This window comes from Stegastes partitus, unplaced genomic scaffold (assembly GCF_000690725.1).
Source record: "Stegastes partitus isolate 25-593 unplaced genomic scaffold, Stegastes_partitus-1.0.2 Scaffold2415, whole genome shotgun sequence".
Classification (NCBI taxonomy): Eukaryota; Metazoa; Chordata; class Actinopteri; family Pomacentridae; genus Stegastes; species Stegastes partitus.
The window spans coordinates 1-26,496 of record NW_007580146.1 but is presented as its reverse complement, the minus strand read 5'-3'; the positions used below and the strand labels follow the sequence as shown (position 1 = coordinate 26,496).

Here is a 26,496-nt window from a genome sequence, read left to right as displayed (position 1 = left end):
CAGTGATTCTCACTTGAACCTGCTGTTCTCTTCTTTATTTTATGCCAGTCACCACCCTGCAAGCACAATACATTCAAAACAATGGATTATCTGACCTCTCAATCAATCTAGTTTTAGGTTAATGCATTTTATGTTTGCAGGCACATCTCCAAAATAGATTACGCTTCTAGTCCTAGTCACTGAGTCATGTTACTATCAGCTATATTGTGTACAACACATCCGGACGCTGGGATGGAAAATAGCCAGTGTGTGCTATATCATAAATAATGTGACACAAACAGCACTGAGGCCGATCGGACTCGACAGCAGAACACACTGCAGTCATAAAGGACTGACGTTCTGTTTTTTCTGTCAGTCAAAGTAAAGCCCATTTTAGACACACCTATTATGTGTGTTGTGATTCTCATGCAGTATTTTGATGCTGTGCAAGAGGAAATTCAGAAGATTGGAAATGGGGAAAAGAAAACACACAACCCTACCACCCGACACAGACTTACTGAATATAATTAATTCAGTAAAATGGTTGTTCTGTGACACCAGTTAATTATAGAGGTGTGATAACTGCCTGTTTTGTGCAGGTTTGAAAGAACTGGATGATGGATTTACACACTCAGGCACACGCACATGCAAAGCTTGTTATCAGCCATCCGCAGCCAGCTGTGCCATCCTTGTCCCGCATACTTACCTTAGACCAAGTCACCCTGTTCACCGTGGGTTATTCTGGAGTGTTTATGAGTCTGCAGTCTAATCCCACAGGGAGCTGGAGACCAGGCCCTGTGCCTGTGGAAAGTAAGAGGAGAACCACAGTTCTAAAACAAGAACCATATCCCACCGTTCCCCCTTCAGGATTTAGGAATCTTCTTATCTTATATATGACTGTGGTTCTGTGAGTTTAAACTCCTACTGTCCATATCTCAGATATTTCAGCAATACTCAGTTCTAAATACCTCATCCAGGTCTGACTACAGTGAAAAGAGGCTACACTACACTGTTCTAGAAGTTAAGATTTTAACTGACATCAAACTAGTTTTAGGTATTAAAAGTACAGCAAGGAACCTTCACAAGTGGGCGGCTGTGGCTCATGTGGTAGAGCGGGTTGTCCTCCAGTTGCAAGGTTGGCGGTTCGATCCCCTGCCCCTCCGCAGTCCAAGTGTCCTTGGGCAAGAACCCAAAGTTGCTCCCAATGGCAGGCAGCAGCTTGCATGGCAGCTCTGTCACCATCGGTGTGTGAATGGGTGAATGAGAAACACACTGTAAAGCACAATGTAGATCATTTACCAAAAGTAATGCCATGAGTAGTTTTAGTTCATCAGTTCATTTCATACGAAGTGCAGAAAACACTTACAGTAGATTAGTTCAGTAATCTTGGAGAACTTGTTCTGCTTTGGATTCAGTCTGTCTCAGCGTCGTCTGCCTTTTCATGTAATCCACACTGACTCCATAATATAGAAATCACAACATCTGTTGAAGGACTCCTTGCTCTTCTTATGGCTGAAGATGTTGTCTTGCTGCAGAATGAGGTGTCTTCTGATGGATAACAATCTAAACATCTAAATAGGTAACAGAGTAGAAGTCAGTGTAGTACATGACTAGATTTGTTACTACAGTTATTATTCCTACAGCAATGATAATAATTCTATATGTAGTTATTGGGAAGTTCAGCAGTGTTATCGTAGAGCTCCTGTTAAAATCTCCACCATGTTTCATGAATGTTGGCTAGTTAGTTATTGCATAATTTAGCTGACAGACAGACAAACAAACAAAAACAGCTCTGAAAACAAACGCCACATTGGCTGTCATCCTGGCAGAGGAATGGATGCACTGAACAACTCTGTAGATGGTCCTATGGGTCAACAAAGTCAACGATCTATTTGCTCAGTGCTAGATCTCCTATCCAATCATCTCACATTGACATGTTTTATTAAATGGTTTCTTGTCTAGTTTTGACTTTTAACAAGGACTGGATCGTTATTGTGCATGACAATAAATTTAGTGAAACAAAATTTCCCCTAACAATGCTGATATTATCTACATCAGTGTGTCAGGTTGGGTTACTCACTTCATAAGATGTAATATGACTGTGGCATTAGATTTTACAGAAGCAAATCTGACTTTACAGGCTTGAACAAGACAACACTGTGCTTTGGCACTGAATTCATCATCGTTATCTCTGAATGTAAAAATGTGCCGTTTACAACACATTTTGAGTGATGGACAGTTTTCATGTTTTGTTTTTTTTATCGTGTGATAAATGTGATTTTGTGTTTTGTGAAATATTTTCTAGATGGTTTACAAATTACAGTCGTCCTCAAATGTATTCAAACCCTCCCATTAAAGAACAGCTGCCACTGAATAAGTTGAAATTGACAAAAGTGATAATAAATAAAAAATGAATAAAAATCATGACATTGCTTTTGAATTGTGGTTCAACAGAAATATTTAAAAAAACAAAAAACAAAAAAACTAACGAAAACAAAAACACACAAGCAAACAAGCCTGATGGGACCCATAAACTAATATTTAATTGAACAACCCTTTGAGCCAATCACTGCCATCAGGGGTTTTCTGTAACTCTTAGTCAGACTTCTGCACCTGTTGACAGCTGTTCTGATTTCACTGCTCATCAGCAAAGTGCTCTAAATTGTCTGGGACAGTTTTTTTTTTTAATTATTCTTTTCAACCACAATTCAAACGCAGCCTCCTATTTCACTAAATTATAATTTGTCAATTTTTTTATTATTATTACTTTTTTCAGTTTGAAGTTATTTCATTAACTATTGTGAATTTTGCCTTTTCTTTAATGGAAGGGTGTGAATACATTTGAGGACGACTGTCAGTGTTTCCATGTGCCATTTTGTAGGATGTGTACATTTTCTTCAGATTAGATTTTGTGAATGTCAGGTTAACACATCTCTACACTACAGAGTAATGCATTTTGAAGTAAGCGAGCGTCAGATTACACTATTGCCAGTAAACAACATTCAAGATCAAATGATTTCTACATTGTGTCTGTCGACCATTTGAGGCTATAATGGTTCATCAGCTGTTTCCTCTCTTTTCTGGCTTCCTCCCTGCAGGAGAAACCTGACCAAGCTGTCGCTGATCTTCAGCCACATGCTGGCTGAAATCAAAGCCATCTTCCCTGGAGGACACTTTCAGGGGGACACTTTCAGAATCACCAAAGCTGATGCCGCTGACTTTTGGAGGAGATTTTTTGGAGAAAAGTAAGCTTCACCTCATCTTGGCTTGTTTTTCTTTTTTGTTTTGCAGTTTGAGTTCACGCTTTCACTTTTGGTAGATCAAGATTTATTCTATGATTAGGAGACGTTACTTTTAGGATCTTGGCGAGCTCAGTGTGGGTGGGTTGGGTGGGTGATTGATGTATTTTCTCCTTGAGCACACTATCAGTTTCTTAACAGTTCAGACTTGCACATGTTGCTTTTTACACAACATGTCATCTCAAAGTACTTCACATCGTAAGACTTGCAAAATGTATGCAGAGAAAGCCAACAAATCCAAAATGTACTTTGGATTCCCTTTGAGCAAGCAACAGCAGGAACAGAAAAAAGACGGAACCAGACTCTGGAGGACAATCATCTGCCTCAACCGGTTGGGATGAGGGTCAGGGGGAGACTGGACAGTATAGCTGAGAGAAAACAGGCAACGTAAGCCTGCAGTCTGAAAGCAAAGTGCTCTGCTACGATAACATGGTACAATAAAGATAGATTGATGAACAACAATTATCTTACAAGTAGTTTCCCACATGGGTTCATGGTTAAACTCTCTTGCAGGACGATTGTGCAATGGAAAGTCTTCCGACAGTGCCTTCACGAAGTGCATCCCATCAGCTCAGGCCTGGAGGCCATGGCCCTCAAATCCACCATCGACCTCACCTGCAATGACTACATTTCTGTGTTTGAGTTCGACATCTTCACACGCCTCTTCCAGGTTGGTAAAAAAAATCAAACCACATTTCAAAGCAAGATTAGCTCAACAGGACACAGACGCCATAGGAACTTGATTGTAGCATGTTCAAAGTGTGGCTGAAAGCGCAGATGGGTGGAAGCACATTTCTGCTTATTGCTGTACCCACCCAGTGGTCAAATGATGCAGTGTTTTTGGACGACCTACAGAAGGGCTGGCAGGTCCATGCACTAAGTTTGGTGTCAATGCATGAAACAGTTATTTAGATTTTTTTTTAACCTTTATTTAACCAGGAAAGACCCACTGAGATTAAAAACCTCTTTTACAAGGGCGTCCTGGCCAAGAGGCAGCACAAGTTACAATTTAAAAGATATGATCTCACTCCCTATTGGGTGGCTTTGCTGCTGATTTTAGTTGACTTTAACAGCTGTTTCAAAAATCTGAAATTCATCTGATAACATTTGTGAGGTTCAGTATGAAGATGCCACGTTTGGTGAAGACTGAAGCAAATTTGTAGCTTGTGAAAAGTTTTCAACCAGCCAGCCGTCCATCCATTGTCACAGATATTTTACTTCCAGGATTCTCCCCTTATATAAGATAAAAAACACACTGCAGGGTTGTCAGTAAATGTGTAATTGTGAACAATAATGGAAATTAAATTACACCATTAAAATGGAAAAGACCCAAGAAAGAAATACAGTGTTACAACATTTATAGTGAACAAACTTTAAAAAATAAATAGATTGTAAGTTTAAACCTTATGGCGTAGTGTCCGAAGTCCATACCATGTGAGAAACCTGAGGCCATCGTTCCAAAGGCAAAACCCTTTTAGGGGTAAACATATCTATTCTAGTTGACCTCAAACCTTGACCTTTTTGACCCCTAGGTAACTCTTCTATAATTAGGCTTTAACAAAGTTGCTCTACTAACACTGAATACTTTCACATGAAGGAAGAGCGACTCTACTCCAAGCTCCCTCTGGATGTTCGAGTTTCTCATCCTGTCTCTACGGCTGAGCCCGGCCGCCCTATGGAGGACACTCATTTCGGTTACTTGTACGCGCAATCTCGTCCTTTTGTCACTATCCAGAACTCACGACTGTAGCTGAGGGTTGGAATGTCGATGGACTGGTAAATTGAGAGCTTCGCCTTCTGGCTCAGCACCCTCTTCACCATGACGGTCCGATACAACGCCTGCATTGTCAAGAGCAGATCCACTGAGTGTGCTCGTCTCCCACACAATAGTATGTGTCTGCAGAGCCGGAGGCTGCACTCCGAGGGCCACACGCTTCTTCTACAGCCGCACGTTGAGAGCCTTTTTTCAAGACAGCGCCACCTACCACAATGAATGATCGCCAAAATGCACAATGATGTCTCTCAAAATATTGGTATAATTTAAAAGGTTGATCCAAGAACGATTCACTTGAATTTCTGGATTCAAAACTACGTTACAATTGTGCTACAGAAAATTGCATCCATGTATTTGTATATATATTGCACATGTAAGTGTTTTTTTCAACACATCATTTATGAAGTGTTACCTGCTCAGCAGTTAAGTAAACAGACCGCACGCCTCATCAATAATGTTAGCACTCTTCCCTATGAAATACTTTGGTGTCTGTGTGTTTGGGTAAAACCAGTTGTTAAAAAAAGGCAAAAAGGTTTGTTGCTCCTCCCCCTCGTTATGTGAGTCGTTAGTACTCCCCCTGCCACAATGGGGTTCGTTAGGGTCTTTTGTAGCTAGGTGTGGATGTGGTTTGATCTTCCTGGGGAGAGATCTTAGGACTGAATTGTAAACAGGTGAGAGGTGATGCCTCAGACCTCCACCTCTGTTGAGGGATGGTCTTTCCAGTTTGACATAGATGGCTTCTTTCACTCCTCTCTCAAAACATCTGTCCTTCCTGGCCAAAATCTGTACGTTGTTGTCTTCAAATGAGTGTCCTTTGTCCTTGAGATGCAGGTGGACTGCTGAGTCCTGTCCTGAGGAGCTGCTCTTCTGTGCTGAGTCATGTGCTTGTGGAGCGGTTGTTTAGTCTCCCTGATGTACAGGTCTGGGCATTCCTCACTGGACTGGACTGTGTACACCACGTTGCTTTGTTTGTGTCTCGGTGTCTTGTCCTTAGGGTGGACCAGTTTCTGTCTCAGGGTGTTGGCGGGTTTGAAGTGCACTGGAATGTTGTGTTTTTTTGCCAACTGAAAGCCAGCCAGAGAATTTAAACTGAGCCTGGTCAGCTTATGACTTGCTTGTTACTGAAGAACTAACTCAGAACAACTTTATCTGGATAATCAAAAATGTAATGTAGTAATTAATGTCTACACAGAAAATTCTGTTCAGCTAACAAAATTGGGTTGTCTTTTTCAGCCATGGACATCAATTCTGAGGAACTGGAATTTCCTGGCAGTGACGCATCCCGGCTACATGGCCTTCCTCACTTATGATGAAGTCAAAGCCCGACTGCACAAGTACATCAACAAGCCCGGCAGGTATGTCATCCGTGTCATGTTAGCGTTACTCTAGTGCTCCTAGACATTAGACATTCTTAATTATTATTTTAAAGGCTTTAATTAGAGGAATAGAAAACTTAATTTAGAATGTGTTTCTTCCATATCTGCAGGATGTAACAGTGTTTAAATGTCAAATAACTCTAAATTGTACTGTCTTACAGTCGCTTATTTAAAATGGTGACTGTGAAATTTTAGCTATGATATATCAAATACTTTACAGGAGAGCTGTAATATAGCCTTTGATGTTCAGAACAAATGATGATAAGCTGTGTTTGGTGTGGTTTTTTGTTCCTCCATGTGGCAGGTTCCTAGAGAAATCAGAAATCAGAATCAGAAACAGATTTATTGCCAGGTATAGTTTACACAGTACAAGGAATTTGTTCTGGTGGGTTGGTGCAACGATACAACAATAAATATAGAGTAAACAATTAATATACAGTAAAATAAAATAAATAAAAATAACTGTAATAGTGCAAAGAATAAAAATTTAATTTAAATAAGAACCATAGAACGGTATTGTTATTTACAACTATGTTTTAGGGTGCTGATATGTTGTTATTTACATTTATACAGATATAGAGGGGGCAGGGGGCGTCAGTGGGGCTCGTTCATGAGGCCGGTGGCAGCCGGAAAGAAACTGTTTTTGTGGCGTGAGGTTCTGGTCTTGATGGACCGAAGCCTCCTGCTAGAGGGGAGTGATTTGGAAGAGTTTGTGTCCGGGATAGGAGGGGTCACCCACAATCTTACCTGCACGCTTCAGAGTCCTGGAGGCGTGCAGGTCCTGGAGAGAAGGCAGATTGCAGCCAATCACCTTCTTGGCTGAGTGAATGATATGCTGCAGTCTGGCCTTGTCCTTGGCCGTTGGTGCAGCGTACCAGATGGTGATGGAGGAGGTGAGGATGGACTCAATGATGGAGGTGTAGCAGTGTACCATCATCTACGTTGGCAGCCTGAACTTCTTCAGCTACCGCAGGAAGTCCATCCTCTGTTGGGCTTTCTTGATGAGAGAGCTGATGTTCAGGTCCCACTTGAGGTCCTGGGTGATGATGGTGGGGAGAAGAAAGTAGCTAGCATGTTTTTGGAATAACCCAGATCTTACAGAGTCAACACTCAGTGTATTGATCAGATCTCAATAACAGCATAAATCACTTAGAAACTGGCTGCTTAGAGGCATGTTTCTCTGCATCTGTGATTGTTGCAGCATTCCATCATCATGTATGCAGGCAGGCTGGTTTACTGTCCTCAACAAAGCACTTCCACTCAGAGACATACGAAGCTTATGAGCGTCAGTGAAATATTCTGAAGCTCTCAAACTGTCTTCCCGTGTCTTTCCTTGGTCAAAGCCAGGCTGGATTTAGCTCGGTGCCTTTGTTGCTGGTGGAGGTGGGATCATACTATGGTCAAGGCTTGCTCTAAGCCCTGGACTGCTTTATAATACCTCCCTTTTATCTCCATCCCTTTTTTTCACATTTAGATTGCTCCATCTTATGCCAAGCTGTTTCCTTTGTATTCAGCTATGATTTGCACAAGGTGACCCCCCTGTGCTTGAAAGACACAGCAGAAGCACCGTCGCTGGTTTCGTTTTATAAGAAGGACAAAGGTAGAAAGTTCACGTATCACCATAGAAATTAAAGCCAGGTCTTTGAGTTGTAATCACCTCATTTGTTCACCGATGAACTCAGATGCCACAGACATTCTTGTTAGTCTGTTCAGTTGAATCGTGCTATTAGAGGCTGTGCTATTCCAGGACAAGTGGATTTTGAGTAAATCATGCCCAAAAGTGCCAAACAGGAATAAATAAAGTAAAAAGAACTGTTGGAAGAATACATACTCACATTGTTATGAGTCAAAATTGGTCCTGGAAGCTTTTGTTGTTGGAGCGTCAGTGTTTTACATTGAAACACCAAAAAAGCACAATGTCTCTATGAACTAAACTGGCATCAGCAGCCAAGTACTGCCTGTGCGTTCCGGCCACTTTCACCCCGCTGGAGCGATCTTCCCTGGAGTGGAGGTGGTTCCCCCAACCGTGCCGAATATTTGGATATTCATCATTAATAGAATCTGTGTTGTTAAGACTGTCATGAAAAGATCAAATAAAGGTCACATAGGACAAAAAAAATTGGATTTGGGTCACTTCAGCCTGCTGTCTGAAGGTATTTACCTTTGATGTCTAACCGACGGCCCGTGCACAATCGCACCGGTCAATAGACGTGACATCCAGCGATGCGTAGTGTTCTAACAATACACTAGTTATTATAACAACTATAAACAATAAATATTAACAACAAATGAGCCTTCAAGCATCAAGCCCTCCTTGTAGCTCGACCTCCGTCTTGATAATCCAACAGTCTTGCTATCTGACATAGAAGAAGGTTTTACATTTAGTGTCGGATTATCGAGTCACGTCTGTAAATGTGTGTGAGTTATGACAGTCTGTCCTTTCTCTTTCTCTAACAGTTACATCTTCAGACTAAGCTGCACACGTTTGGGCCAGTGGGCCATCGGCTACGTGACCAATGATGGCAACATACTGCAGACCATTCCCCACAACAAACCGCTGTTCCAGGCTCTCATTGACGGCAACAGGGAGGGATTGTATGTAACCTTTCACATATTGTCTTCCTCTCAAGGTCAGTCTCTGTGTGTATAATGATTAGTTAAACTCTTCACTGTGTACAAATGAGAGCTGTGTCTCAGTCACATCTGATGCATAGTCTATAAATGTCTAGTGGCAGACCACAGCGCGGCGTTTTGTGAAGGTGTCAGCCTTTTCTGAGCGCCGCTAGATTAAAAAAACATGACAGACAATATGATGTGTTTGAGCTTAAAGTCTTTCTGTGATGCCATCTGTTTCTATCATGTGATCTGACTGGCCGAGACAAATCGGAGATGCTTCCTTTCTGTTAGTGGGCAGCATTTCATCTTTTCCAGCCATCAATCGCAGCTTGTTGAGGCTGTCCAAAAAAACACTGTGTCTTCATCCTGTTTGAGGCACATCTGTTTTTGGACGTAGCAACTCTGAGGAACTGAAGTTCACTTGAGTTGTTGCTCTTTCTGCTGCTAATCATTGTGGTTATATCCAGTTTGAATGAGTATATTTGACCTATTATTATATGCAGAGAGGTGTATATTTAACTCATGTGTTCTTTTCTTTTAATTAAAATTTTATTTTTAATTAATTAATTTTAATTTTAATTTTACTTTTAAATATTATATATTGAATTTCCCTTCTGATTGAATTTCCCTTCTGGGATAAATGAAGTATTTTTCATTTCATTTCATTTCATTTCATTTCATAACACTTTTTTTTTTTAATTAAGCATCTGCTCACAGAAAAACACTGAAAGTTCTATATAACGTACGACAAACGAAGAACTATTAGAACTACTAGACTTGATGCTGCTTTAAGTTCTAGTATCGTTTTATCTTTGTTTCAGAACCTTTACTGATTTTTTACATGTTGTTAAATATCATCATTAGAACATTCAAATATCAAAACCTTCTTCTGATTCACAGCTACTTGTTCCCCGATGGTCGCAGTTACAATCCTGACCTCACTGGTTTGTGTGAACCGGCGCCTCACGACCACATTAAAGTGACACAAGTAGGTTTGACAAGGACAGTAACCATCAAAATTAATGGTTATGGGATAGCTCTAAATTAGTGATGGGAAGCAACTGAAAACATAGTGGAATTTGACATTAGGGTGAGAAATTTCTCCATAATGTACATTTGTTATGAGCACCACTTGATGGCTAACAGGAGTTTGCTGCACCTGAACAGGAGCAGTATGAGCTGTACTGTGAAATGGGCTCCACATTCCAGCTGTGCAAGATATGTGCTGAGAACGACAAAGATGTCAAGATCGAACCCTGTGGTCACCTCATGTGTACTTCGTGTCTTACGGCCTGGCAGGTATTGTAATGAACTAATACTGTGATGAACCTTGAAGCCTGTTTGTGGGAACTAACTGTTTGTGTTCATGGGGCATTGTGGGTTTGTGTTAAATATGACATCAGCTTTGTCCCTAAGTGCAGTGTTGTGTCCAACTGGGAAAACATGAACATTTTTAACTTTCAATATGAAATTTTAGAGTTTAGAGTCAGATTGAATCTGCGTAGAAGTGAGCCAAGACTTTAAAATAATACCATAGAAACAGATCTCAGCCTGCAGTGCAAGAAAAAAGCTCTCCCTCCCTCACTTCCTCCCCGTGTCCTTGCATCTGTCCTAATCCAATTTCCACAAATCAGTCAATAGCGGAAGTGAAAACTGAGAGTGTATGCACACAGTATATTCCATTATTGGAGCATGTGGTTCTCTGCTTCTTGTTGTAGGATGTTTTTAGTGCTGTGTGCTGCTCATTGTCCGTTATTGCTGTATTCAATGTGCACATATACTTGCTTGTGTATCAGAAGCTCTGCCAGAAAAGTGTTTGTAATTACCTTTTCCTTATGAGTCCTTAGCGTGGAGCCTGAGAACTCCCTCCTCTGCTCCTCTCCACCTTCGTTATTTTATGTTCCTCATCTCACCTCCTTGCTCTGTGTGGGACACCTCTGTTACAGTCACAGTGAGACGGTCCTGCAGACATGTACGAATGCTGTACTGACCCCGATGCTATGATCCCTGGCAGGGACATGCCCGCTTTTGTCGTGTATCAGTGACGTGTAGGTCGGATAACTGCGACCTGGCCGTTCAGACAGAAGTCGCTGTCTGAACGTATTTACCTTTGATGTCAACCGACAGGCCCGTGCACAAGCACATTGGTCAGTTAGGCGTGACATCCAGCGATGCGTAGTGTTCTAACAATACACTAGTTATTATAACAACTATGAACAATGAATATTAACAACAAATGAGCCTTCCAGCATCAAGCCCACCTTGTATCTCGACCTCGGTCTTGACAATCCGACATAAAAGAAGGTTTTACATTTAGTGTCGGATTATCGAGTCACCAGTGTACACTCATTTTGTTTCAGGTAGATATAAACCAAAACAATCTTACATTAGTTTGATAGTTTTACAAAAGCACTCATTATTTTGGTGTTTTGTGATCATGCAGCATTCACTCAGCCCTCCTCAGAGGTCGTTTGCACATCTGTTGCTAATTTGACATAAAATCAGAATCAGAAAAAACGTTCTTTATCCGAGGGGCACTTAGGTGGGCAAAGAGCGACGCATTAAAAATGAGCAAGAGAAAGAAAAACAACACACAAAAACCACACAAAAAGGTGGGTAGGCGGAAGCAGCACATGATGTGCAGTAGCAGGCCTGCTGCCAGGAACAGAATGAAGCTGCTAGTAAGGCAGTGATGTCCATATAGGATCAGAGAAGTCAGCAGCAGGTTATGTACAGCAATAAGTTAAAGAAAAGAGTTAAAGAAAATAATAATAATAATAATAATAATAATTACAAATTAAAAAAATTAAAGAAAGATTTTCACTTTGCCAAAAAAAAGGAAAGAATAAACCAAACCAAAGTTACACCAACATGTTTTGGGATGTCCGAGCACAAATGTTTTTGTCTGGGTTATTCAGGATAAATAACATTACTACAGGAGCTGCAAAGCGTTTACTAATTGATGATCTATGGTCCACTCAATGTTATTTCAAGACTTCCTGAAAACCTGAGAGGTTTTAGAAAACCTAAATGTTTGATCAGCGTCTCGGAGCGCATGCAGCAGTGTTTGGGTTGATCCTCGTTTCCCAGGAGGTTTTCAGACTCACTGGCTTTAGCCGGCACATAACTATAAGTTTAGTGAAAGAGTCTTTCCAGAGTTCAGTCCTGTGCCCCAGCAGCACCCACATTAACAGTGTTTGTTTGTCATTCTTCCTGTTATGACAACTGAGTGTGATGCTGCCTCCTTCACAACCGCAGCCAGCGATTCAGTGATATATGTCGGTGTGTGTGCTTCAATAATGAAGTATTTCTTTCCACATTCATGAAATAGTGAGTCAGAGAGAGAGGGAACCCTCCTCCGTTATGACAGCAGTGGTCCGTTGTGGCCGTTGACTCAGAGGTGCTTCCCTGACTGTCCTCTTGCTCTATGTATTAGTCAGCTGGGGTGGAACAGACATCCTCGCTCACATCTGGCTGATGATCAATGGAATTCCACATCCTGTTCTCTTTTATGACTGTTTCTGATTTCTGTAGAGTGTGTTGGAACATGAGAGGCTTCCTTATTCTAGCTGTTAGTTTTATCTTGAATCAGAGCAGTGATGATTCAGAATGTAGACTATAGGGCAGGTTTCAATTCATTTTAATTCAATTTAGCGCAGTTTACAACATATATCATCTCAGAGCGCTTAACACGCTAAGATATCGACCTTACAGATTGAACCAGAGAACCCGACAATCCAGAGTACTGTGCAGATGTTGTCGACTAATACTACAGTGAAGATACTTTCAAAACCAGTACTATGATTGGTTTTCTTTAGTAAATAATATCTTTACATCAGTGATGGATAAAATATCTGTTTATAGGATGAAAGGTGTGAAAACGGCGTTTTAGCAGCTGTCCCTCTGCAGATGTTGGAGATAAAACTCGACCTAAAGGAAGGCAAATATTGGTATTTATCAAATGAACAGAAATATGAATCCAAATAAATGTTAATATAGCTTATGCTTTGTCTTCTGGATGTGTAAATAGGCTCCCAACTGGCCAAATTCCTCAATCTGAAAACGTTCACTCCTCAACCAGATTTAATTCAGTTTTCATTTCAGCATCTAAACATAACAAGCTATCCATCCAGTCAGTGTGGGGAGGGTTACTGCCACCCAGTTTTTGAACTTTTCTGTCTTATTCAGCGCAGAAAGTAAGCAGAGAAGATATTTTTCTTTTCACCGTGTCAGTTCAGTAGCGAGATTCATTCAATTTGTCCTCAATTCAGTCGTGTCTGTTACCGAGCTGTTGCTTTAATGTCTGAGACCATGAAACCATTTCATTCATCCTCTGACTTGTCGTACGTTTAACCTCCCACTCATCCCCTTCTCCTCCCACTCTGATTAGGATTAAGTTTCAAACATGCCTTTGGTACATCCCGCGTTAAGTCCCACAGCATGTGGCTGCCACAATTGCTGCTTTGTTCTCTATAAATATTGTCTGCCTTTGATTGTAGTCTGTGGGTCAGAGAGAGAGCTGCACTGAAAACCAAACCGTCTTTTACGCTTCTATTTATGATGTGCTTCACAGGAAACTGCACATGTGGCCAATGAATGTTGTACAGTTGCAAAACAGGTTTCACTTGAGACAGCCTACACAAACATGTGTGCATTGACTTTGCCTTTCAAACATGGTGGGAGAGTCCGCTATAGGGCAGTGCTGAAACCAGTAACCTTGTGCAACCCAGCTGTTTGCAGCAGCAGCCTCCCAGCCTGGCAGTCCAACTGATAGATACTCATAACAGAGAAACAGCAATGTTAGTGGGTTAAACCTGTGTCTGTGTGTCTGTGCACGAAATAACCTGTTTCCTGCACACGTCTCCCTTATTCATAAAGGAATCGGATGGCCAAGGGTGCCCCTTCTGTCGCTGTGAGATTAAAGGCACAGAGCCCATCATTGTGGATCCCTTTGACCCTCGAAATGAGGGCACCAAGTGCTTCTTCCTAGACCAGCACAGCTGCCCAATATTGGACCTGGATGACGACGAAGATCGCGAAGACTGCCTGGTCATGAACGGACTGGCTAACATCAGGAAGGTAAAGACTTACAGTACAAGCTGTTGTTCTGTTGATAAGGAAGTGAAAGAGCTTTACGATATCTGATTTCCCTTTTCTTCTGGTTGTTTGTAATACATGGACAATACCAGGGGCCATTTTGTGTGTTTAATGATTAGCAAACCTGATGATTAAACCAAACCTGAATTGTTTGTTTGACCAGGAGTGTCCAAGAATGAAAGTTTAAAAATGCATTAGAAGGTAATAAATGTAATAAATGAGCTATCTGTCCATAGACATCAGTCTAATAGGATGGGATGTCCACTCAGTCAGTTTAAAGCCCCTCTGGTGCTTAAAAGACACAAGAAATTAGATTAATTGATTTTGTGCCTGTGCTATTGTTCATAAGTTTACTATCAGTCTGAGAAATTTGAACCCACAACCTCTCTTACAACTCTTAACAGCAGCGGGCAATAAATTATTAGGAACCCATTTAAGATGTTTTTTCTTTTCTCTCAGCATTGCACAGAGCGCCAGAACTCGCCCATGGTGTCCCCCAGCTCTTCACCTGTCAGCCAACACAGGAAAGCCCACGGGGGAGACCCCAGCCACTGCGGCCAGCACCTTAGCCTTCCCCCCGTCCCCCCAAGACGTGACCTCATCCATAAAAGTGCCATCCGCTCTCCATCTGCCAGTCCCACCAGCTCCCCGAAGGTCAGTCACAGGATCCTCCAGGCAAAGACATTAAAAATGGGTCACCTGAATTTTCTGACACATGATCACAACATTGAGCATCACTGAGTTGTCACATAATTATTTAGAACAAATACAAATGCAATGTTTAGGAAGAGCTTAAAAACACTAATTATTACTTTACAAAGAATTCAAATCATTTCGATCGTTGCCATTTCAGTGAGCAAACTGTACTTTTGTTACTCTCTAGTCTTCACCAGGCATGTCCAGGAAGCAAGACAAACCTCTACCAGCCCCACCTCCTCCTCAGAGGGACCCACCTCCACCTCCTCCCCCTGAGCGACCCCCTCCTATCCCCTTAGAATCACGCCACTCTTGGCTCCCCAGTTCCTCTTCCTTGTCCTTTTCTATGTCATCTTCTACTAGTGCGCTGTCAGACACCCAGATGCCTCCTGACACAAGGTGTCCCAAAGACAGCCACTTGGCAGATGCCCACAGGACTGGAGTCGAATACCAGCTCCAGCTGGGACCCGCTGGGTTCTCTCACCTGAACGGAAGACCACTCAGTTGTCCATCTGGGGAATTTGGGAGGTTACATCACAGAATGGAGGGGGCAGGGAACTCAGAGAGCTCCAAGGTAGGAATCAGATGTCAGTTTCACTGTTGAAAGCAATAGGTTGGGGTATGTGCAATAAAAGCACATTTTTTAAAATTACTTTTGTTTACTCACTAACAGAAAGTTGTAAATGTAAAATCTCAACAGTTGTAGAACAGATTTGCATGAAATTTGGTTTGGACATTCTTCTCAGAAAGAATAAGAACCACTTGGTGATCCTCTAAGTTTTCTTCTAGTGCCGTTATCAGATCCAAATTTTAATTTGTCTAATATACCTACAAAAATGATGGCGTCCATCGGCCTCAGCTGAACATGGAACCAATACGCTAAACTAAGATGTGACTATGTTGAACATAACACCACTTATTGGTGAGTCTGCAATTTGGTGTACATATTAATGGTATTTAACAACTTTGGTGATGTGGCTTTTTATGAAGCCTAATCAGCAGCTCAGTAGCTGGAATTTCTGTTGTAGTATATTTAGTATTTTAGTATCAACTTTTTTGTTCATTGTGAACCCACATATCCGTTTTTAGTGAGTTGCCACAGCTGCTGACTGTTGAGTGGCTATATGAACTTTCAGTATATTGTTCTGACTTTGTTTGGTCGTTGGTAAGAACTTCGCTACCATCTTCCTACACCAAAATCAGGAAGGAGCCCTGGAGTTCCTATGCATAATATGCTGTACTTAACTTTATTTCAATTAATCAAATTCAGCTGACAGAATTTTTAAGCTGTGTTTCTGTAATTGACCCCCTTCACTTTTGTGTGTCTGTGCAGCCCTTTTCTAATGGTGTGCAAGGCAGCGATGAGTACGACATCCTTCCCTCGCGGCACTCACCAACTCAGCCCACACTTGCCAGTAGCCACAAGTGAGTATTACAAGCACACAAACAATTAGGACATTTACCCAGCAGTATGTGAACACATTACTTGGAAATATCACACAAATGTTTAGGCAAAATTGAAATGACGACTCTGCACAGCCACTGTGTGTTGATGTTGGCCAGGAAGGGCAGTGTGTGGCCTCTGCATCCATGTATTGATCATGAACCTGCCTCTGACAGAGCTGTGTTTGAAATAGTGCATCAAGATGAAAGTCTGCATAAAACATAAAATGATACTTAAGTAGTGGACAAAAGTCTGTTTGATCACAGGGCCAGGCATACCATGTCTCTTTAAGACTCAGCTTTATCGTATTCCCTGTATTAGACTGGTGCAAGGTTCTTTTGGTCACAAAAGTGAGACTTACATAAAACGGGAATAGAACAAACAGATGCAGTCCTAAAGTCTTGAAGCAGATTGTGAGGAGAGGAATAGCAACCTTGTCTTGTGTTTCACATGAAATTCATGCTAAAACAATCTTTGTAGTAGAGATATTTCTATTTCATATGAGGTTATGGCTCCTGATTCTCCTTCTTTCTTGGTCTGTGGTTTCAATTCAATTCAATTCTATTTTATTCATATAGCACCAATTCACAACGTAATCACTTCACATAGTAAGGTGAAGACCTTACACATTTGAAACAACAGAGAACCCAACAATCTACAGCTGCCTTTGGATTTTGTTACGCTTTTATGCAGTGCTTCCTAATGATATTGCCTAAGGGGAGCATGTACAAGGTAAATAATATAGGTCCTAACACAGAACCCTGTGGAACTCCATAACTCACTCTACTGTGGGTGGAGGAAACATCATTAGCATGAACAAACTGGAATCTGTCTGATAAATATGATTTAAACCAGTTTAGTGCCGTTCCTTTAAGCCCAATTAAATGTTCCAGTTTCTTTAATATGTTGTGATCCACTGTATCAGATGCAGCACTGAGATCCAGCAGAACCAGTACAGAAACTAGTCCACTGTCTATTAGAAGATCATTAGTGACCTTCACCAGTGCTGTCTCTGTACTATGACGCAATCTAAAACCTGCTGAAACTCTTCAGACAAACCACTTTTATGCAGATAATCACATAATTGGCTTGAAACAACTTTTTCAAGAATTTTAGAAATAAAAGGGAGGTTGGATATGTGCCTATAGTTTGCTAAAACACCTGGATCCAGAGTAGTGGTTTTATTATAGCTACTTTAAAAGCCTGCGGTACGTATAGAGAAGGTGGTGATATTTAATACTGCAGTATTTATTAGAGGAAAGATTTCCTTGAGCAGTCTGGTTGGGATTGGGTCTAACAGACATGTTGCTGGTTTAGAAGGATTTACTATTGATGTGAGCTCTGAGAGATTTACAGCAGAGAAGCAGTCCAAATATAAATCTGGTCCTGTGGATGCATCCAGAGCTGCTGCACCTAAAGACATGTTCATGATTTTTTGTCTAATATTCAAAATTTTATCAGTGAAGAAGGTCATGAAGTCATCACTACTGATAGCTAAAGGAACACGAGGCTCCACAGAGCTGTGACTCTTTGTCAGCCAGGCTACAGTGCTGAAAAGAAACCTGGGGTTGTTCTTGTTTTGCTCAGTTAAGGATGAATAGTAAGCTGTTCTTGTCCCGTGGATCGTTTTTTTATATGTGATAAAACTGTCTTTTCAGGCCAGATGAATGTTTTCTGAATTTGTAGAACACCACAAGATGCACAGTTGTTCATTATACCATGGAGCTATTTTATTAGTTTTGAAATATGATGGCTGAACATCTAATAGCCTTTTAGCTGCAGCCGGAATTGGATTAGGTATTTCTGTATACTGGGCTGCAGCTGAGGCAGGGTATAGAGCTGTCACTTTGATGAAGGTTGAGCCAAAAGGGAAAGCTGTGGTTCTTCTAAAAACAATGTCGTCTTGTAAAATGTTTTGAGTTTGTTAGACTACATAGTGTACATGGGTCCCGTTACATCTGGTGTAAAGCTCATACTGCATTCCAGTAGAAGAACATGATACCAACAGTGAAGCATGGTGGTGGTAGTGTGATGGTTTGGGGCTGCTTTGCTTCCACAGAACCTGGAAGACTTACGAATTATGGAACCATGAATTCTGCTCTCTATCAGAAAATCCTCCTGAAGAATTTCCACCCATCACATGACCTAAAGCTTAAGCCGCAGCATGACAATGAGCCAAAGCACACAAGCCAGTTCACATCTGAATGGCTGAAAAAGAACAAAATTAAGTGAAAGTCTGGACTTGAATCCAATTGCGATGCTGTGGCAAGACCTGAAAAGTGCAGTTTATGCTCGAAAACCATCTAATGTGGTCGAATTAAGACTATTCTGCAGAGAAGAGTGGGTCAACATTCCTCCATGGTGATGTAAAAGACTGATCACCAGCTATGGAAAACATTTAACTGTAGTTGTTGCTGCCAAGGGTGTCCCAACCAGGTATTACATTTAGGGGGCAATTACTTTTTCACAGGGCTGATATAGGTTTTCAATGAATCTTCAATAAATCGTCATTCAAAATCATGGTTATCTCTACAGATCATCCAATCCCTTCAGCAGTCCTGTGGTAGAACGACAACGGGGAATGATCGAGAGGCTGGAGGACGACTATCAGATCCCGTCATCCAACCTCTGCTTGAGCCAGGCTCCTATCTGCATCTCTGTGCCCAACAGGTACTGATGATCTGTGGGTTTAGATAGGTTGCCATGGTGACAAAGCATTGCTGGTTTCATTTCAGTTTAGTTTGGCAGCTGTGAACCAAAAACACTTCCTCTCTCATGCAGGCACTTGGAGAACAGCCCTCCAGAGGCTTCCATCAAGGAGAAGAGGCCCCTCTCCCCTGAGCCTGGTGAGCTTTTTATTTCAGTTACTTTTGGAATCGTCATCTGATAAAGCGAGCGGTGCAGTTAGCAGGTAGCACTGACGCTTCCAGAAGAACTTCTTGTTAAACAAAGTGATCTTGACCTGACTTATTCTGACTTCTTAATTAAACTGTATGTATTTTAAAAACAAAAAAAAAATCAATTTAAAAACATGGGCTACAATGCGGCACAGTGGTTAGCACTATTGCGTCGCAGCAGGAAGGTCGCCGGTTTGCGTACCAGTGAGGACACCCGGGATCTTTCTGTGTGGAGTTTGCATGTTCTCCCTGTGCAGCGTGGGTTCTCTCCGGGTTCTCCGGCTTCCTCCCACAAGGTCCAAAGACATGTTGAGGTTAATTGGTGATTCTAAATTGTCCGTAGGTGTGAATGTGAGTGTGCTTGGTTGTCTGTCTCTAAGTGTAGCCCTGTGATAGACTGGTTACCTGTCCAGGTGAACCTGCCTTCACCCTGAGTCAGCTGGGATAGACTCCAGCCCCCTGTGACCCTAGTGAGGATTAAATGGTGTATACATGATGGATGGATGGAATTTAAAACGTAGCTGACAGTGGAGCATGTTGTGAATCTCACTCACTGTTTGTGTTCCTCAGGTGGAGACTCTGAATCAGCCAGGGGCCTGGTCTCTGTGACAAACCCCTGCCCCTTCAAAACCAACAAGACCCCCTCTGATTACGACATTCTGCTCCCTCCCCAAGGTAGCCTACCTCAACCAGAACACAACCCCAACCACACTTCCTCCTCACCTCCTCACCTCCTCACCTCCTCATCTCCTCACCTCCTCACCTCCTCATCTCCTCACCTCCTCACCTCCTCCAGCTCGGTCAGCTGTCGTACGCTGCCTGTCTGAGGCTGTCCTCTCTGTCCCTCAGTGTTTCTTCTGCACACATGAAAGCACACCTGTGTTCTCAGATGGTCCAACTGTAAACATCACTGCATAAATCTTTTATCCCCCAAAGTTTTTTTTAATTAACTGAATCTTAAGTGATCTTCTTTAATCACATGATTTTATTTTGTGAAGTTAAGTGTGGGACATTATAGATAAATTATTAGAAGACAGTAAGATCCATTTATAACCCACCAAATAACTTTTTTAAAGATCATATTCTACAGTAGACAAACATTATATGTTCAACTTCTTCCCAGTAGCCACCCATACAGTACACAGGCTCCTCATTGATAGTGTCTGATAGTAGGTATGTAGACAAGTGACAAATGTTTGCTTCACATTTAGCTACCTGATTGTAAAGATCACTCGTTACATGCTTATAATTGTGTGTAGTTTATTGTTCTATAAGTACTAACAGAGTGACATGTGTGCATACGTATTTAAAACAAAAACACAGCTCAGTGCTTTGTCTCTGACCCACAACAAGTTTCTAAACCAGAATCCCTGCACCTCCTTTCCCACTTGTGCCTTTAAGTCGCGTCTCAAAAATACTCTCAACATGCCAGCCGCTCTTCAGCACATAATCCCACTGCTTGGACTGCAGACTTTTTATTCAGCTACCTCCTCATCGCATAAGTATAACCTAAACCAGAGCAGAACGGAGCTCAGACTTGTTTGTGGCTTCTGTTGTGTTCCAGCGTTAGAAGACTCCTTCAACATTCATCCTCCATTCCAGTTTCCTCCACCTCCTTCTCCTCCTCCTCCTCCTCCTCCTCCTCCACCAGCGCGACACAGCTTAACCGAGCTCTCCTCTTCTTTACCGCCTTCATCCTGCAACTCCTCCACATCCTCCTCCTCCTCCTCTGTCATCACTCGATCACACCAGCCCTCCTCTGGACACGAGCACTTGCTTTTAACCCCCAGTGAGCTGTCGCAACACATTTTCTCACCAGATTGAATGCTTATTCGGCGCACCAAAATGTGTCAAATGCGTGTAAAAACACATTGCATATTATTTACAGCATCATTATGTTGACAAACTTGCTTGCCTGAACTTATCTGTGTCATCTGTTGTCCAGACATCCTGAACGGTGCTGCTCCTCTGCCTCCATCCAGACGATACGCTGACAGCGTTAAAGGCTCCAGAAGCTGCCTGGAGTACGACCATTTACCACCCAGTCAAGGTAGAGGTGGATCTACTTTTCAGCAAACTGAATATGCACTGATACGGCTTCAACATGTCCAGCTGTAGGCGTGTAACTTTAACAAAACCCTGAAAATGTAGCTCTAACATACACTTGCTGAGCGCTGTATGAGGAGCACCACACCTCCCTTTGCTCTCATGGATCCCACCACACATTGGAAGTGTTCTCTTTGCTCTGTGTGGACATGATTCATCAAGAAATTTCTGCAGATTTGTGAGCATCCACGCTGCCAAGCTGCTGTTCTACCACATCCCAAAGTGTACAGGATTCAGATCTGATGACAGAGAGGTCAAAGAAAGCCACTGAACTCATAAGTCAAGTTCACTAAACCAGTTTGAGACAGCTTTTGTTTTGTGACATGCTGCATTCCGAGCAGAAAGACGCCATAAAGAGAAGGTAAACTGTGGCCATAGAAAGATGGGCATAGTCAACCATGACTGCTGCTTGCATGCTGAAAGTGTCTAAGAAAACATCCCCCACACCTTTACACCACCACCAGCATCCTGCAGTGTGGACTCAAGACAGGCTGGATCCGTGGATTCATGCCGTTAGTACCAACCTCTGAGACTACCAGCTGCAGCCTCAGCATAGATGGAGATTCCTCAGACCAAGCTGTGGTTTTCCATCTTCAGCTTTACAGTTTTGGTGAGCCTGTGCCCGCCCACTACAGCCTCATGTTTCTTAATCCTGGCTGACGTTAGTGCAACCCAACTTGAAGCTCTTATGTTGTAGCCCCTGCATGTCCAGACTGGGCGTCCTGTGAGTCTGATTTGCGTTTCTGCTCAGCAGAATAGTAAATAATGGTTAACTGAGTCACCTTTCTGTCAGCTCCAGCCAGTCTGGCCTCTGATCTCTCTCACCAACAAGGCATTTCCCACAGAAGACCTGCTGCCCATTGGATGGCTTTGTTGTGTGCTCTATTCTAAATAAACTGTAGAGACAGTTCAGATAAACAGGTTCAGAAATACTACAAGCTGCCTGCCTGCCGGTCAAAGTCACTGACATAACATACTTTCACCACTGTGATGTTTGGGGGAGCAGCACAATGGAGTGATGGATAGCACTGTCACCTTACAGCTAGAAGGTCCTGGGTTCACTTCTTGTGAATCAAGTGGTATCTCTGTTGAAGATTCATTGTCTTGGAGAGCCTTGTGAAGAGCAGAGCTGAGCAGCTTGGTCAGTGATGACCAGTTTGTACAGAATGTGAAGTTGGTCTGAAACTTTGAATTCCCACTTAGTTTACTTTGTTTTGGTGTTTTAGTTGTTCGTTGTAGTTCAGTAAGTTGTTGTTTTTAAATCAAGATTGTACCAGAGTATTCCTTCAAGCAGGCAGACCACTTTTACCATCTCTGGCATCCCATTGTGGAGCGGAACATCAAAGGAAAATGTGCAGTGAATGCTGCAGTATCGGCTTTCTAGTGTGAAAGACTGCCATCACTCAGTGGCAAACGTCTGAACTCTGAATGTACTGGAAAGAAGTGTCCTTGAACTAAAATGTCTGCAATCTTCTCCTTGACCTTTAATGACGTTCTCAAATTTCTGCCTGCGTCTCGTTTTCCACTGGCATGATTTCTCTCTTTGTTTTCCTTCCAGCATCGATGGACAGTTTGCAGGCCCCTGCGAGGCCGCCCAAACCATTTCCCAGGAAGCCCCCTCCAGACAGTCACCTGGGAATATCCCACAGCCCAGAGAATGAGGACGCAAAGATCGCCAAGCTGATGGGGGAGGGTTACTCCTTCGATGACGTGAAGCGGGCGCTGATGATCGCCCAGTACAAAGTGGATGTGGCCCGACACATCCTGCGAGAGTTTGCCTTAGTGACCCCGAGACTAAATTTCGAGTCCTAAGAGACTATGACAGGGGAGCACAACAATTAAGCTGTGCCTCAAAAAAGGGCTTCTTTATCCTGCTTGTCTCTAAGCGTTGGAAGAAACTGTGATCAGTGGAAACAAATGTTTTAAGAGACTTATCGTTTGTTGTCGAACAGAGATGGCAACGCACAACAAAGTGGCTAAAACCAAATCATGGCAGGACACAGAGACGTAAAAAGGGAGAAAAGACTATCTGTGAATAATTTTAATCTGTGAAACTAAAAAAAAAGACGCTTGTTGTTGTTTACAGTGAGCTTTGCTGGTGCTGGCCTCTGGTTTTCAAATGCTCCTGTATGATGTGGGGCTTGGCCTGTATGCCTGTTTTAAAGTCCTGATCCTGCTGCTGCTACTGTTCCTTTCACATCTCGACACTCTCCAGTCTTTAAAGTTTGAAGGGTCTTTCAAAAGCGCAAGACATTTCCAGCTCATCTCAGCTTACATGCACAGCCAGTTGTTCGGGTCAGTTTCATTCACCACCAGTCGGGGGAGCCAGACTCCACCGTTTCTCTTGTATAACTCATTTCCCTGTTTCTCTCTACAGTGTCTCCTGCTTTACCTATTTCCTGCTTTTCTGTCCCTCATGTATTCCTCATTAGAGAATACGCTACTGTTTGTCCAGAGTCTGTTTTATGCCTTATTGATTTCCTTGTTTCCCCCGACCTGGAGAAACTGTATGACGGCTCCAGAGGAGCAGTCTTTTTAGGCTCTGTGTCTTACTCAGTATTTATAGTTTCAGTCTTTGGTTCTGTTCCTGGAACAGAGGATTAATGAGATGGGACTTTGTAAGATGAATTCCTTTCTTTACAGCCATGTGAAGCTATGAATGTATTTGTTCTGCATGAATGAACTTCTCTGTGCACTCTTCTCAGGCCTTGTTATGCCCTTGAATGATTAAGTGTTGGAAAATGTTTAATGTGGTAACAAAACAGAAAAGTGTGGCTTTTTTTCTTCTATGGTATAAGCCTGGCGATTGTGGCAGCGTTTCAGCTGAAGCATTTAAATGACAGGAGTGATCCTGTTGTGTAGAACAGCCATCTGTTAGAACACAGAGATGATCAGCTCTGCAGCATAACACCAGAGCCTCCTTTTTCCACTTACACAGTCATCATACGGTAACAATGCCTGTATTCCCGAGATGTTTGAGGAATAGCTGTCGGCCTGGCTTGGTGTTGGAGTCACTTGGTAGCATTTTTCCTGATGTAAAGTTTTCAACACAATTGTGGGACCACAGTAGAGATGAACAGAATACTGCGGAGCACTGAAACTATGAGACGAGTCATGTACACGTTCCCTGTACAGAACAGGTGAAGGTAAAACGCCCTGACCTCAGAATCTGGAATCAGCTGTATTTCTCCCCAGTGACTGCAAGATGTCCCGTCTGTTCAGTTTATTTCTGAGTTAATATGCATGAGGTAGATCCAGTAGTTTGACATGAGACAGACGCTGAGGTGGAGCCTAAAATCCAGCTTTTTGGGTCTTTTTTTCATAGAAATTAATTCACTAATAATTCTGCGTTATAATTTGGAACTCTGTGATAATGTTGTTGTCACTAAAATAATTGTGTAGATGTGGAGGTGGGAACACACTGACATCAATACAAAGTGTGACAGGTCAGGACATATGAGCAGTCAGATGGTCAGACAAGTTGTAAACAAACCAGCAGATGATAAAAATAATTTGGTATTCACTTTATCATTCTCTATTTTCTTTCTAAATATAATTGTCTAGTCTGTTGGGCTGTTGCAGAAATGTCCTGTCATATGAACACTGTTCAGGACTGTTGCTGAGTTTCCAGACTGCTGCAGTTTGCAGAGTTGTTATGACAAATGGACACGATGAGCAAAAATGTAGAAATAAGAAAAAATGAAATCCTTAAAAGTCACACATATTTGCTATGAGTTATATTTAAATATGAAGATGTCTTGGTAGTATTTGCTACCATAACAGTTACAACTGGAAGATGTAAGAAAAGACAAGACTGTGTGTCAGACTGTCCAGGAAACAGTGGACTAACACAAACACTGCTCACCTGCTGGGTTGTAAATAGATCAAACAGACAGAAAACTCACATTAAATCAGATCAGAATAATTCAAGTGATGGGATTTTTTTCTCACAGAGGGGCTTTAAACTCCTGACTGACTTAGTCCCTCTGTGAGCTGGGCTTCTCAGGGAGCAGATAACGCAGGTCAAAGTTTCTATAAGTTGGATGCAAAATGGAAATGAAAAGATTCATTTGGAGCATCCTGATGTTACATCAGGAACATTTCCATCCACCTCTATTCACAATGTCACAGCATGATTCCAAGCATGAAAGCACTTCAGCTGACTTTAGTGGTGTGTTCATGGACTGGAACAAGTCAGGGATCCTCAGAGGCCAATTTACGATACCATAATTACGTATGAGGTTATCTTAGCCTGGATCCTAAACGTCTCAAGGTAAAGCCAGGTTACTGTAGGTACTGGGTTAACAAATGGAGGCTGTGTCCATGTAAACAGTGAGTATGGCTGTGTGCCAACCATGGGGAAGAAAATAAAACAATGTAGTGTCATAAAGACTAAATAGCCATCAGTAATTGTGCTCATTTTAAATCGTTTTATTTTTCTTGTCTGGTCAGAGGATGCGTTCACCCCACAGCATGACATTTCTTCCATTTATGAGCAGCACCTTAAAGGGGAACGCCACTGTTCTTTAAAATGTACATATGTTAACGGTAGGGTCTGAGTCAGTCTGAATCATAATGTGTGTGTGCAAGGAGGATGTCTCTGAACTCTGTGATTATCCACACTGCAGACAGAGCCTCACAAACATTATTACTGTTATGTTATTGAGGCTCAACAAAGACACATACAGGAACATATAATTAAACACTTAGGGAAGGCTTAGTCATCAGCTAAGCGGCTTTATCTGTTCCTCTAACAATAGGAGAGAGAAAGTCTGGATTCATTCACACTTTGACGTTCAACATTGATTCTAGTGACAATGGTGTTTATACGAACTCACAAAACGTGCTTGGATCCTCCAAATAAAACCTGCTAGACTGCTCTCTCTGTTCAGCTGACAGGTGAGAGAACAGTCAGTGTGGTGGAGTAGAAGATGAGCTAAAACACTCATCTGGTGTATCTGCAGTGGACTGACAGCAACCAGCAGGAGATTCAGACATGAGACGCAGTGGCATTCCCCTTTAAGGTGAAGCTTCATTTTGCACTGGTTGGTTTTTACTTTTGTTTTGTCAAATTGAAATGACCCAAAATTGTCCATTTCATTGGACTCCCTTGTGAAGGGGGGTAAGTGGCCTTAGGTTACAAGGGGCAGTTTTTATTTTCTGATTACATTTTATAATAATGTGCTCTGGTGACAAAAAAAAAAAAAAAAAA

At 42.1% G+C, this 26,496-nt stretch overlaps 1 protein-coding gene across 2 annotated transcripts in view; it reads left to right on the top strand.

Moving 5' to 3' along the window:
• The window catches only part of cblb (Cbl proto-oncogene B, E3 ubiquitin protein ligase), a 38,570-nt gene extending 12,893 nt beyond the window's left edge, over positions 1-25,677 (top strand). The window contains exons 4-19 of one of the 2 annotated variants that reach the window (XM_008305132.1): positions 3,078-3,224; positions 3,792-3,948; positions 6,286-6,407; positions 8,886-9,023; positions 9,945-10,032; positions 10,212-10,343; positions 13,923-14,123; positions 14,601-14,795; positions 15,025-15,411; positions 16,171-16,262; positions 18,817-18,951; positions 19,063-19,127; positions 19,749-19,853; positions 20,743-20,967; positions 21,124-21,228; positions 22,843-25,677. In XM_008305132.1, coding sequence (XP_008303354.1) covers positions 3,078-3,224; positions 3,792-3,948; positions 6,286-6,407; positions 8,886-9,023; positions 9,945-10,032; positions 10,212-10,343; positions 13,923-14,123; positions 14,601-14,795; positions 15,025-15,411; positions 16,171-16,262; positions 18,817-18,951; positions 19,063-19,127; positions 19,749-19,853; positions 20,743-20,967; positions 21,124-21,228; positions 22,843-23,096 — 2,548 coding nt within the window. In that variant the 3' untranslated portion in view covers positions 23,097-25,677. The remainder of the gene's footprint in view (positions 1-3,077; positions 3,225-3,791; positions 3,949-6,285; positions 6,408-8,885; positions 9,024-9,944; positions 10,033-10,211; positions 10,344-13,922; positions 14,124-14,600; positions 14,796-15,024; positions 15,412-16,170; positions 16,263-18,816; positions 18,952-19,062; positions 19,128-19,748; positions 19,854-20,742; positions 20,968-21,123; positions 21,229-22,842) is intronic. The other variant, XM_008305133.1, reaches the window with a different exon arrangement.
• The last annotated feature ends 819 nt before the right edge of the window (positions 25,678-26,496 follow it).